The 12,066-nt window shown below is 45.4% G+C and overlaps 1 protein-coding gene across 1 annotated transcript; it reads left to right on the top strand.

Moving 5' to 3' along the window:
* The first annotated feature begins 309 nt into the window (after positions 1 to 309).
* On the top strand, positions 310 to 11,834 carry SH3BGRL3 (SH3 domain binding glutamate rich protein like 3). Its single transcript, XM_086957633.1, has 3 exons — positions 310 to 495; positions 8,942 to 9,109; positions 11,058 to 11,834. Exons 1-3 carry the CDS (start codon positions 451 to 453, stop codon positions 11,127 to 11,129), a joined length of 285 nt encoding a protein of 94 aa, XP_086813759.1. The 5' UTR covers positions 310 to 450; the 3' UTR covers positions 11,130 to 11,834.
* The last annotated feature ends 232 nt before the right edge of the window (positions 11,835 to 12,066 follow it).

Genomic DNA, 12,066 nt, shown 5'->3' with positions numbered 1-12,066 from the left:
GCTCACCCGTCATAGAGTGTGCAAAGATATTTATTAACACTTCATTTAATATTAGGAGCTCAACATCCTGTGATTCTGCGCAAATCACCCAATCTCCTCGCGACCAACAAAAAAAACATGAATGAGTCCATCAGTAACAAAACTGGTGCGCATATAAAGCGCTCTGATGATCAGTGATGCCATATATCTTTAGGTCAAGCTATTCTAAAACTCTAAAAAATAAAAAAATAAAAACAAAAAAATTCTCGGTAAGCTTCCGCCTGCGCATGCGCACTACGCCCGTACCTGGCGTGTTGGTCCTTTGTCTCTGTTCGAGGTTCAGGCTGCCGTTCCTTTCTCTCCACGGTCATTTATCCGCATTGGTCACGGCTGTCATGTGACGGGCGAGGCCGGAAGCATATCAGCGTCTCAAGCTTGCGCGGCAACGGATACGGTGCAAGAGCGAAGAACATGAGTCTGAAAGTGTTTTGCACGTCCGTGACGGCCTCAAGGGAGGTGAGTGATATACGCGTAAGAAGCGGAGAGTAGAGATCATAATGTGCGTTGTCTGTGTGGCAGATGAGCCTTGGAAGGTACACACCTAAAGGGAGTACTCGCTGTGGGCGGCATCTTGAGACTGAGGCAGCAGCGTTTGATCTTCGGTAAGAGTGTCGGTCCTTGGGTCAGCGGAGAGGGTCAACCCAACATCTGACACACCCCTTTCCCTCCCTGATTATCCACGTTACAGCATCCTGCTGCTCATAGACTGTATTCGTAGGGTGACCAGGCTTCCCCGTTTTGCCAGGACGCTCCCAGTTTTTAACCATGTCTCAGCACATTTCAAGAAATTTAGTTATGTCCCGGTTTTTAAAGAGGGTCGACTGAAAATGGTGGGAGGTGTTCTTTTTATTTTTAACAAAGCAGGGATAGCTATCAGTTGTTTCAAGATAGCAGTGTAATTAACGAGCAAGCTACTGGGTTTAAACATTGCATTTTATGTATGTTCTTACTGCCCGTTCTGTAATACTCTGCCTAGTAGCGCTCTCATCGCTTGAAGTAAAATTGTAGTCCTTCTATTTTTGTGAATGTCCCGGTTTTTGGCTTTAACATTCTGGTCACTGTATTGTCCACTCGGGAACTTAAACACCGAAGAACTCCACCGGATGTGGCAACACTGAACACCCCTTCTTAGATCACCACACATACGCTTCGTTGTGATCCTCTAAAGACCTACCCACACTTAAAACTTCTCCACCTGGATATCTGCCCGAGGACTGAGGGGCCTACTGCACCTCAAATATACATTCAGTTTTACTACTGACACAGGGACTAGGTATTTTTCATGATTTCACTGAAACCCATCTCCCTGTTCTACTGTTTCAGGGTATCTCCCAGGTTGTTGGTGCTTGGCCTCAGTCTTCAGGGAAGTGGGGGTGCCTGCTTAAAATCTGAGACCCTATGCTGGTGCTCACACTCGGAGAATCCTATGTGGACGCTGGAAACGTGGTATCCAAGCTGAAGGGTTTTATCGGCAAACATGTTAGGCATCTCTGTTCTTGAAGGTACAATTCAGGTGATGACATTTAAAAAAAAAATTCTCAGAGTAGTTCAGACCAGCGCATACCCAATTTTCTAGATATAATCAACTGTGACATACTCTTGGGCCCGCATTTCTTTCGCGCAACGGCGATGCCTCAGATGTGCTGTTGAGACAGATTTTAATAATGTATGTTCATGTCCAAGCTAGAGACATTTTTGGGAGGAAATATCTTAAACATTTTGTACCATATTGCAGGGCTTGCTGGAATTTACCCCAAAAGTCTCTTATCCTAAATCTACTCAAAGAGTTATACAAATGCAGAGAACTCTCCTACAATTAGTGCAGTAAATGCAAATTGATACTTGTATAGCGGACTACTCACCCGCAAGGGTCTCAAGGCGCTTGTACGAATACCGCTGTGGAACCCATCCTGGCTTTCCCTGTGAGGCGTCCACTCCTGGGCACCCCCAAGGTGGAGGTCAAGCATCCTTAGCGTTGTGGGGGCCGTTGTGGAGATTAAGCAAGCTATTGCCCAGAGTTGCAGAGTGGGACTCCATGATTGGAATAGGCACCGAGGCGAGAATTATCAGGTCCGTGGAATTTTTTGAGCCCAAGACCCGCCGAGGCAGGGAATTGAACCCTAGTCCCGGGCTAGACCTCTGCATCAGGGTCTGCCGCTCTAACCATTGAGCCACACTTCTCCACAGTAGTGTCGCTCTAGTGACTTATCTGGAGCACACTAATGTGGAATTTGTGTGTGTAAACACGGGGGTTTGCGGTTGCACCCCTGTTAATGCAGGTAGGTGGTAGTGGCATAGTCAGTCACCAGATGGATTTTAAGAATACATGCTGAATTCTGCTGGGCTTGGCCCATAGCGAGACCTTGCCGGAGCGTAGTGCAATACCAAACATCACACGGTCTCAGTCCTATTTTATATAGCTTACTGGTGCTATGCAATAAGCGGTTCCACTTTGTGACCAGGGGCCTGTCACACTATCATTGCAGGATCCCAACACTGGCGAAGAGCAGGTCATTTATCTAGCCCCAAAAGTGACGGCTGCGTGCTTTGGCTGGGTGCGCGGTGCTCATGTGGGTGTGCTGATGCGAAATATTATCGCCAAGCGTGTGTATCTCCATGCAATCGGATTGCTCCCGGTTTGCGCACGACGTAGTGTCAGCCCCTGAGCCTGAGATTGCGAAGGGTGGTATGCCTCTCTCTGGTAGCCGCTGAGGTCCCGTTGAAGCCTGCTGTTGGCAACAGCGAAAGTAGAAGGCTCGAGGTGTGTGCCCCTACTGGTTTTGTCAAGTATGCTTGCCTCGTGTGCATGCTCAAAGTGCAAAATGTAAACGGTGATCCTGCATGGGGGAAGCAGATCAGTCCAGCATGCTTGCCACGTGTGTATGCCACAGCTGCAAGTTAATGGTGGAGGTCTTGTGTAAGGGAGCATCTGCTTATTTTGAGAGCTAGCAGTCGTGGATAACTGAGTTCTCACTCACTCACACTCTCTCTCTCTCTTGGGTTGCCCATTAGGTTCACTGAAATATAAGTAGGGACTCTGTACCTGCCCCATTTTCAACCACTGCAACATGGCCAATATCCCAGCCATTGAACCAATCATAGTTGAGGGTGCCTCATTAGCGCAAGCACCCAGGTGGAAGGACTAACGAGTGCTTCTCTTTTTTGAAGCTACTAAAGTGGACCATGCACAGAAAAGAGCAATGATTTTAGACTTATGGGGCAAGGATGTTCATAACACTTCCAAGTAAATCATCGAAGCTGCTCCCAAGATGCACCTGACTCTCATTGCAGCTCTCCAAACTCATTTTGAAGCGATGGAGAGCCAGGATTAGGAGGTTCCTATTCTGGCAGGCAGATGAATCTATTGACCAGTTCAATGGACGCTTGAAGGAATTGGCCAGCACCTGTGGTTTTGCAGGTGAGAGGAGATAAGGGGCCAACTAATTCAAGGGTTGCTCACGAAGCTTCGTTGACTCGCACAACTGGAAGGGTGAGGGAAATCCTTAGCTGACATCCTAACGAAAGGCCGGACCAAGAAACTCTCAAGTTTGTGCTGCTCATGTGGAATTTGCTTTACACAAGCCAGTAAAGACTGAACCAGTCAATGCTGTTGCTCCGACTCCCAACGTGAGACTGATCCAGGGCCTACCCATCGCCCGTTAGAGGGCCCACAAGAGGCAAGAAGTGTGCTGGGTGTGGTAAGATCAACCACATTATGAAGGTTGGCCAGTCAGGAAAAGTGCATGCATAACCATGAACCCTGTGCCTGAAGTACAAGCAAGAACCACTGACCTGAATAATGAGAGCAAAAAACATACCATCCAGTTTGTGTTCACCATTGACACGGCCTCTCAGACCCCACATCGCCTGCCGCAATGCCAAATAAGTGCTGGGGATAACCCCAAGCTAGCAGTGGTGGATACTGGGCCGTCCATGAACCTAATCTCCTCTGAATCTTATTGTGACCCCACCTTTACACCAGGCTGTGATTAAAGTGTTTGCCTATGCCTGATGGCCAAGGAGATTGACCTCCTCATAGACCAATCGGTGCAGCTTTTGGCACTCCCGTGTGTTGCGGCTCATTTGAGACCCCACATGGAAAAGTAAATACAAAAACGTGAATCTGCAGGCATCATTGAAACAAGCTTTTACAATGCAATAGGTCTCGCATTTACGAGAGTTTGATCTATTGACATTGTAAATGACAATGCCTTTTATTTATGTGTTGTATTGAAAATAGATAAATACAAGACCTTGTCATCTACAATGCCAATAGCTTAAACTCTCGCGAGTGCGTTTGGCATCCGTGCTATAAAAATAAATTTTTTTAAATGAACATGAGTGAACGGAGAATGCATCCTGCTCGACGCCCCCGCATCCAGTTCACATCACCCAACGCAGTTTTAAAAGCTTCTGCCCAAGCATGTATAGCTGTATAAAGAAACACAGCGGCAGAGAGGAGGGGGTTGAGGGGAGGGGACCAAAGAGGAGTGGGGAGGGAGGAGAAAGGCGATTGCGAAACCGAAAGCTATCGCCTTTGTGAACAGAGTGGTGCGCGTGCGACATATGCTTTCAATTATCGTACCCGTGTCTGGGCTCGATAATTGAAAGCATATGCCAGAAATGGTGTAATAGACACCAATAGGCCAGGGGCGGAGCTATGCGCCTGCCTTTGGCCTATGGTGTGCTCTTTTTAAACCGAACACGCAGGCAAAGGCCAATAGCAGGCCGCAAATGTAAAAACACGCACAAGTGTGTTCATCTCCAGGGTCCATTTTGAAAACCTGGACAAAAGGACTCTCGCTGCACGAACACTGATGCGCAGTGTATCACTAGGCACGAAACCTAAAAATGACAGAGCCTATCATGGTTATCTGTGGTAGCAAGGGAGCCAAAACAACCCAGTAAGGTGCGACTGTGCGCCTGCCAAATGCGGCAATAAATGAGAACTAACACCCACAATAAATTACTTGATTGGTCAACTCTGTGAAGCCAGCTGGTTCTCCATGCTGGATTTGTGTTCATAGTATCTGGTCCTTGCTGAGGAGTCCCGCTATATCATAACTTTCTCAACACGTGGGTTTGAAACGATACAAGCAACTGAGTTTCGTCATCTCAAGTGCCGCCAAAGCTTTTCAAAACGTTATTCAAGAGCTTTTTGTTGACCTCTCGGGGGTCGTCATTGTCAGCAGTGTCATTTTGATGTATGCTAAAACTGCCAGAACACAATGTGAGGCTAAGGAACGTATTACAGAGAATTTAGAACTCTGGCCTCGCTCTACATTGCTGCAAGTGCAAGTTGTACAGCAGAAGCTTCAATTCTTTGAATGTTTTCTTGTCTGAGGGCATAGCACCTGATCCAGATAAGGTCCGGGACATTAAGGCCACTGTTTCAGAGGTGTACAGTTTTTTTAGGAATCTTGCATTACTGTGGTCATTTCATTAAGTACCTCAACATTCGCACAACTTCTCAGAGGCCTTACCAAGATATCAGTCCTGTGGTCATGGGGCTAGAGCAAGAAGCAGCTTTTCAAGCCACTAAAGATGGCTTGTCTGCTGACAGACATTGGTTTTCTATGACCCTCAGAAGGACACCACTATATCCGTAGGTGCTGGCCCCAAAGGTCTGGGAGCAGTGTTAATGCAACGCCATACGGAAGATAAACCATTGACCCCTGTTGCATTTGCGGGCCTATCCCTTACTGTGACAGAGCAGCAATATTCTCAAATTGAGAAAAAGGTAATAGCCATTCATTGGGGGATGTAGGTAGATAGACAATATATCAATACATTTACTGTCACTACTAACCCCAAGCCTTTAATTCCGCGTTTCAGAGGTACAGCTTCAAAACTGCCTCTGCGGATTGAAAAGTGGATGCTCCAGTTACAGGAGTATAATTAGGTGGAATACCTCCTTGATCACCCAATCCTGTGGCTTCCTTGTCGAGGCACCCTTGTGCTGCCACGCTTGATGCCGATGAGACAGAAGAGTACATAAGGTACGTGGTTGAACGGTCCGGTTCCGTTCTCCATGGACGCTATACGTCAAGATACTAGCCAAGATGAGTGGATGAGAAAGATGTTGGAAGCAGCGAGGAACAATCTGTGGCATGCATTCAAGAGCAAATGGTCCCTGCTCACCCCAGAGGCTTGGAGTCATGACAAGCCTATATCTTGTTCGACAGGAGTAGAGTGCTGACCTGTATAGCTGTCTTTTGCGAGGACGTTGTTTAGTCATCCCAAGCAAATTCACTGATTGGGTGGTATCGCTTGATCATGCAGGAAATCAAGGTATGGCCAAGAACCAGGTGAAAACTAAAGTTTGGATTCCCTTGATGGATGAGATGGTAGAGGCATTGGACAGGTCATGCACCTGGTATCTGGTGATGCCAGTTCACCTTCTCCAATAATGATGGAAAAGGGACCACAACGTTCTTGGGTCTGTGCCAGTCTTGACTTTGGGTTTCTCCCTGACGGTCGGCATACCATGGTCATGATTGATGACTACTCAAAATACCCTGAAGTGGAGATTTTATCCTTTCTGACTGCTACTGAGGTAGTGCCCAGGCTGGAGAAGATTATGGCTACCCATGGGTTGATCAAAGAATTAAGGACGGAAAAACAGCCCACCCTTCCAAGGATAAGAAATTGCTTCATATCTAACCTTACTTGACATAATTCACAGAAAAAACGCTCCTTGCTGACCCCAAGCGAATGGAAAAGCCGAAAGGTTTATGTAAACTTCAAACAAGGTTATTTGGATCGCCTCTGCTAGTCAGCAAGTTCCAGAGCTGGCGATCTATTAATTCCTCCTTGATTATCGCCAACCTCTTCATTTGACTACTGAGACGAGCGCCTTTTCTATGAGTCGTGTAGTCCTGGGTTTGATACCTCACCATCCCCCAGTGGGTCCTTGATCCTATTGATGACCAACAAGTCTGATATAAGATCTAAGTACAATGCCAGGGTTAGCTGTTGCCGTTGTGCCAAAGTATCAAATCTGGAGGTTGATGACTTGGTACTGATTCAGGATCTATTCCCTGGCAGTAACTTCCAGTTGCCTTTAGAGCGCATCCCATTGATTGTCTCCTTGCATGGCACCAAGATCACTGCATGTCGCAGGAAGGAAACCATCTCCTTTGAACATTTTCATGTTCAGAGGTTTCATCCAAGTAGTAGTCATTCTCTGGATGTAGACAAGAGTGTTCCAGTGATGGAGGAATCTGACAATTACTATGAACTGGGTAGCCCCGATCCTAGATCTCCTGGATCTACTGACAGTGGACATGGTTCTCCTCGCTCTGCTGTGGAACCTCCAGATACTCGATGTGACAGTTTGTCTGACCCCTCAGTATAGCTGCAGTGCTCACACCAGGTATGAATTTGGGGGCAATCCAGTCCAGTTAACTCGGCTGAAGGATCATGTGGTGTGATTGTGGTGATTCTTTCATGTCTCTGGTAACTACTGTCATCAGGTATGTTACATGCTGCCATCTCAGTAGTTACTGTGGGCTTTCTGCTATCTATCTTTATCTATGTTGCTAGTATTTAACTGCAGGCTGTACATTGACCTCTGTTCACTTTTTAAAAACTGTGTCTGTATTTTTGGGAGGAATATAGTGACGCTCCAGTGACGTAACTGGAGCGCACTAATGTTGAATTTGTATGTTTAAACACAAGGGGTTGCGGTTGCACCCCTGTTAATGCAAGCAGTAGTGGTATACCCTGTAACCACGTGGGGTTTAAGATTAAATGCTGTTCTGCTGGGTGTGGCCTCTAGCAAGACCCTGCCGGAGCGGAGTGCAATACTAAACATCATGCGGTCTCAGTCATATTTCATAGGCCTACTGGCTCAAAGCATTAAGCAATTCCACGTATTGATCGGGCCCGTCACATTATCCTTGCGGGATCCCGACACAACATAGGGCTAACATTGAGAAAAAGGGATATAGCACATTCTTGGAGGCAAGTGATCCCTCCTATCCTGGTGAAATGGAAACTTGACATGGACAGCAGCAGCCTACTTGAATTGCCTATTTAATGAAGACCATGATCTCCCCGCCAACGTAGTAAAAGTTGTGGCCAGAGGGATGGTTATTTTGATGAATATCTATCGGATGGTGGTTAATGGAAATTGAATCAATCCATGTGGGGAGGACTACCTTTATAAATAAATACATTCAAATGCCAAACTATATATTTTTTTATAGGCTCTTTTTTACAAACTCCAAATTATTGCTAAGCATTTTTGTGGACCATTTCCGATTGTTGGTCTAATTATGACTGCTAGTCTGGTCTAGCCCGATGTTGTATTTGATTTTAAAATGCCAAAAACTCAAACTTGCTTTAAAGGAAAAAATAAGTATTGCATGGTGCTTTTCGATGATTCCTTTATTTTAAGCCTAGGTTTTGACAGCACAGGTGTCAAATTACGTATGGCTAGCAATATATAGACTGGGCTTTGGGTCTCTCACTAGCTTTCTAAGACCAGCCATTGGCTCCCATCTTGCCAACGCCCAGTGGAGTATTAATCTTTCACTGAAAGCTACTGGCATTTTAGTTGTACCCTTCTTCCTCCACTTGTGTGCTTGACTTGAACTGCATGAACTTTCCAACTATAGCGGTCTGTCTCCTCTTGCTTTGTCCCCCTTGCACATATCGCTCTATTATGCCAACACTTTATGCGTTAGTACCTTACATCCAGACCTGTTGGCTTTGCCAGTACTTGTTTGATCTGGTGCCGTGGCAGGATAACTGGGAGCTGCTAGGGCCCCACAATAGTGTCCAATAGCAGTGGGACGCCATAATTATTCATAATGTCACATGGCAGCATTATAGTGTCAGATGTTTGTTCTGGTATAACCTGAATGCTCCTTAACTGACCCTATACTTTTTACTGCAGGTCAAGTCCCAGCAGGCAGAAATGACCCGGATTCTGGAGTCAAAAGGGATTCAATATGAGTATGTTGATATCTCCCAGGACAACAGCTTCCTTGAAGAAATGAGGACCAAATCGGGGAACCCAAAAGCTGTCCCTCCCCAGATCTTCAATGGAGACCACTATTGTGGGGTAAGTTTGAGGTGGGGTGGGATGCTTTGTGCTAGGCGAATCCTATCGCACAAGTCGATGACATCAGGGCTCCTGTCAGTGATGCATCCAGCATGGTAGAAGTTGGAAACGAGCAGTGTAAAAATAACCGGTGTTCCAACCTTGATGTCTGCTTGTATTAGAAGACCCGTTGCAACACCGTTCACCTGATAGCTCCTTTAAGCAAACACCTCTGGTTTCAGGTTAGTAGAAGATAAATCATTATTTTTCACCGATAGGGCATTAGCAAACATGGTATGCTAGCATTTGTTGTCACATTTGTAGGATTTAAAGACTACTTTAAAAGCGGATATTATAACACTTCTGATACTGCCCCCACCCTAATTCAGGGCACAAAGCACATTTTGCCAAGTGCTTCAGCAGAAGGAAGGACACATGGCTGTTGATGTGCCTGCAAAGCAGCCTCTCTTAGACGAAATGGTTGAAACACCCTCCTTCACAAGAGAACTGACTGGCTTGTCAGAAGTTTTTTGAATGTCAATTTTAGATGAGTTAGAAGTGTATCTGGCTCAGAAACAATCTTGGCAAGTTGCTCTTTTTTGTGATAGCCCTTACTACACTCGGAGGAAGATTCGTGAGAGGACTTCATGGTGCATAACTTGGCAGGCTCCTTATTTGACTGTGAAGGATCCCTGGTCATTTTGAAGACCTTTTTGAAGCTTTAGAAGAGGTTGACTGCTCACTTTCTGAATCTGATACAGGATCAGACCTAGTTTTCAACTTCTGAAACCAAATTAAGACTTCCTTCTCGGTCCATCAGGGTTTTATTTGAGAATGTACGACAAATTGTGCAGTCTGTAGCCTTATTAGAAGGGTAAAAACAATAAATGCAGTCTTTATGAGGGTCCTCTACATAAAGCCTTTTCTTCAAACAAGTGGCACTTTCTCTAAAGAGAGCCTTCTTAGTCTTATCAGCCATAGTTCAGTCCCAAAAAATAAGTAAATCCACTCTGATATCAGTTTGAGGTTTAAGTACTTTACTGACAGGAAATCCTGAAAATGTCCTTTAGAAGAAAAAACTGAGCCGAGCAAAGAGGAGACTCCCTTAGCACAACGTGCAACAGAAAATCTGAGGTGCTGACCTCTGGAGGGTGACTCGATGCTGATTGGTTGAGGCAGAACTTTGGTTCTTTTTTAATAATGACCATGATAAGTTAATAAACTGAGGCCTGGGCCTTTCTAGTCTATACCTATCGGTGTACCATTACTTCTACTATGTCTATTACTACTATTTTTAAATACTAGGGACTCCTTTCATGACGGGGAATGATTTAAAGCATGTGAATCTGACTGTTCCAACACTGGAGTAAGTCAATCTCCCGGGTGTGTGCTAGTTTTAACCACCTTCTTGCCTCTGCCACAGACACGTGAACCACATGCTCTCCAAGAGCACCCATTTAAAAGGTGTTATGTAGACCTGTATACAACCCACATACTGCTACTCGCACTACACAATGTAGTAGTTCTTATTTTGTGTAGCTAGGGGTTCCTTTGTGTGCCTCTGAAATATCCCTGGGAGGTGGTACTGGGATATGTGCTTTACCTGTGGAGACTTGCTGAAGCCCAGTCAAGTAATATATGCCATTCTGAATTGCACTGGTATGCTAATTGGTGTTGTAAGCCAATGGTATCGCTCCTATCTCTGCCTGGGGAAATTGTAGTGCAGGTTTTCCAGGAAGTGTTGGAAAATCTGTGTTATCTCTCTGGGTGCCATTGTAGGTGCCCAGAGCAGACTGACATTGGTGACTGCTGACCCCTGGAGTCTGGGACGCTCTGCAACTATCACTAGAGTGTGGCAGCTGCTAACAGTAGAATCCAACGTACCTTCTGGCTGTTTCTCAGATCTTCTTAATATGCTATGTGACTGTACGGTGCATGACCCTTTCTAATGGTGCTTTCTGTCTGACAGGATTTCGAAATGTTCAAGGATGCCATTGAATGTGACACCATGACTGAGTTCCTGAAGTTGAGCAAAGAATGAGTCGTAATCATCTCATTTTCATCTGACTGCATTCCTACCTGGCAAGATCCCAGTCCTGCAACTCCTGAACTGTCTCCACATTCCACTGGAACTTCAATCCCCATCTTACCCTGCGCCTTGTATGTCACAGCATGGTGGAGCCAGATGTTGATATGCATTCAGTCTGCATAATCTTTCAGCCTCTGCAGCTTCCAGTGTCTCCCCTCTCTCCCCAAAAGCTAAGCATTCCATTACATTTGAGGGACCCGTGAGGGCAGACTACTCAGTTCTGTGTTGCTTTGCTGGATAAATTATCATATTCTAAGGTGTTCATTACCATTTCCCTCCTCCAGGTAAAAATGTAAACAAAACATGCAAACGACTTTGACCTTCCCAGTCTGAAGTGCTGCTTAACTTGATCATCCCTTTGCTCTTGTGCAGGTCTGAAAAGCCCACACAGTACCTGGCCACTCATGTGGGTAAACCCTCTTTTTCTGGCCTGTCTTGATTTGTGTATGCCACAGGCATTATAAATGCTGAGGAGCCTGCCTTCTCCATCAATCTTGGTGTACACCATTCCCCAGTATTCCATACTCTGCTGCTTTTGTAATCTCTGGACCAATACACTTGTAATGATTCCTGCCAAAAGGGAAGTTAAAATTGTGCTTTGTCTTCCAAGCTGCTAATAAATGTGATTGGACCTTGGTCCATTGCCTTTTTTAAAAACTGTTTTGAGTAGTCTTTTATTTTCTCTTTAAACTTCAACACATGCTTGTTTCCGAAACACATTGGCACTTGGCAGTGTTTTTTTTAAAGATTGTTTCTGTTCCAAAGCATTACAGTCCACTATATTCTCAGGTTTATGTTTTAGGAGCATAAATGTGTTTTTTGTTTTCGGTGAAGTTTTTGGGGGGGGTACGGATTACCATTAATGCTTAAGCCAGAGATTTCAAGACGT

The sequence above is a fragment of the Lissotriton vulgaris genome, chromosome 2_1 (assembly GCF_964263255.1).
Source record: "Lissotriton vulgaris chromosome 2_1, aLisVul1.2, whole genome shotgun sequence".
Classification (NCBI taxonomy): Eukaryota; Metazoa; Chordata; class Amphibia; order Caudata; family Salamandridae; genus Lissotriton; species Lissotriton vulgaris.
Note: the sequence above shows the minus strand (reverse complement) of the source record. Positions and strands in the feature narration are given on the sequence as shown.

Bases quoted from the DNA above. Each gene is read 5' to 3' on its own strand.
- SH3BGRL3 (XM_086957633.1), top strand. From the start codon at position 451: ATGAGTCTGAAAGTGTTTTGCACGTCCGTGACGGCCTCAAGGGAG. The intron at 496-8,941 runs GTGAGTGATATA...TTTTTACTGCAG, and splicing joins CCGTGACGGCCTCAAGGGAG to GTCAAGTCCCAGCAGGCAGA. The intron at 9,110-11,057 runs GTAAGTTTGAGG...TCTGTCTGACAG, and splicing joins ATGGAGACCACTATTGTGGG to GATTTCGAAATGTTCAAGGA.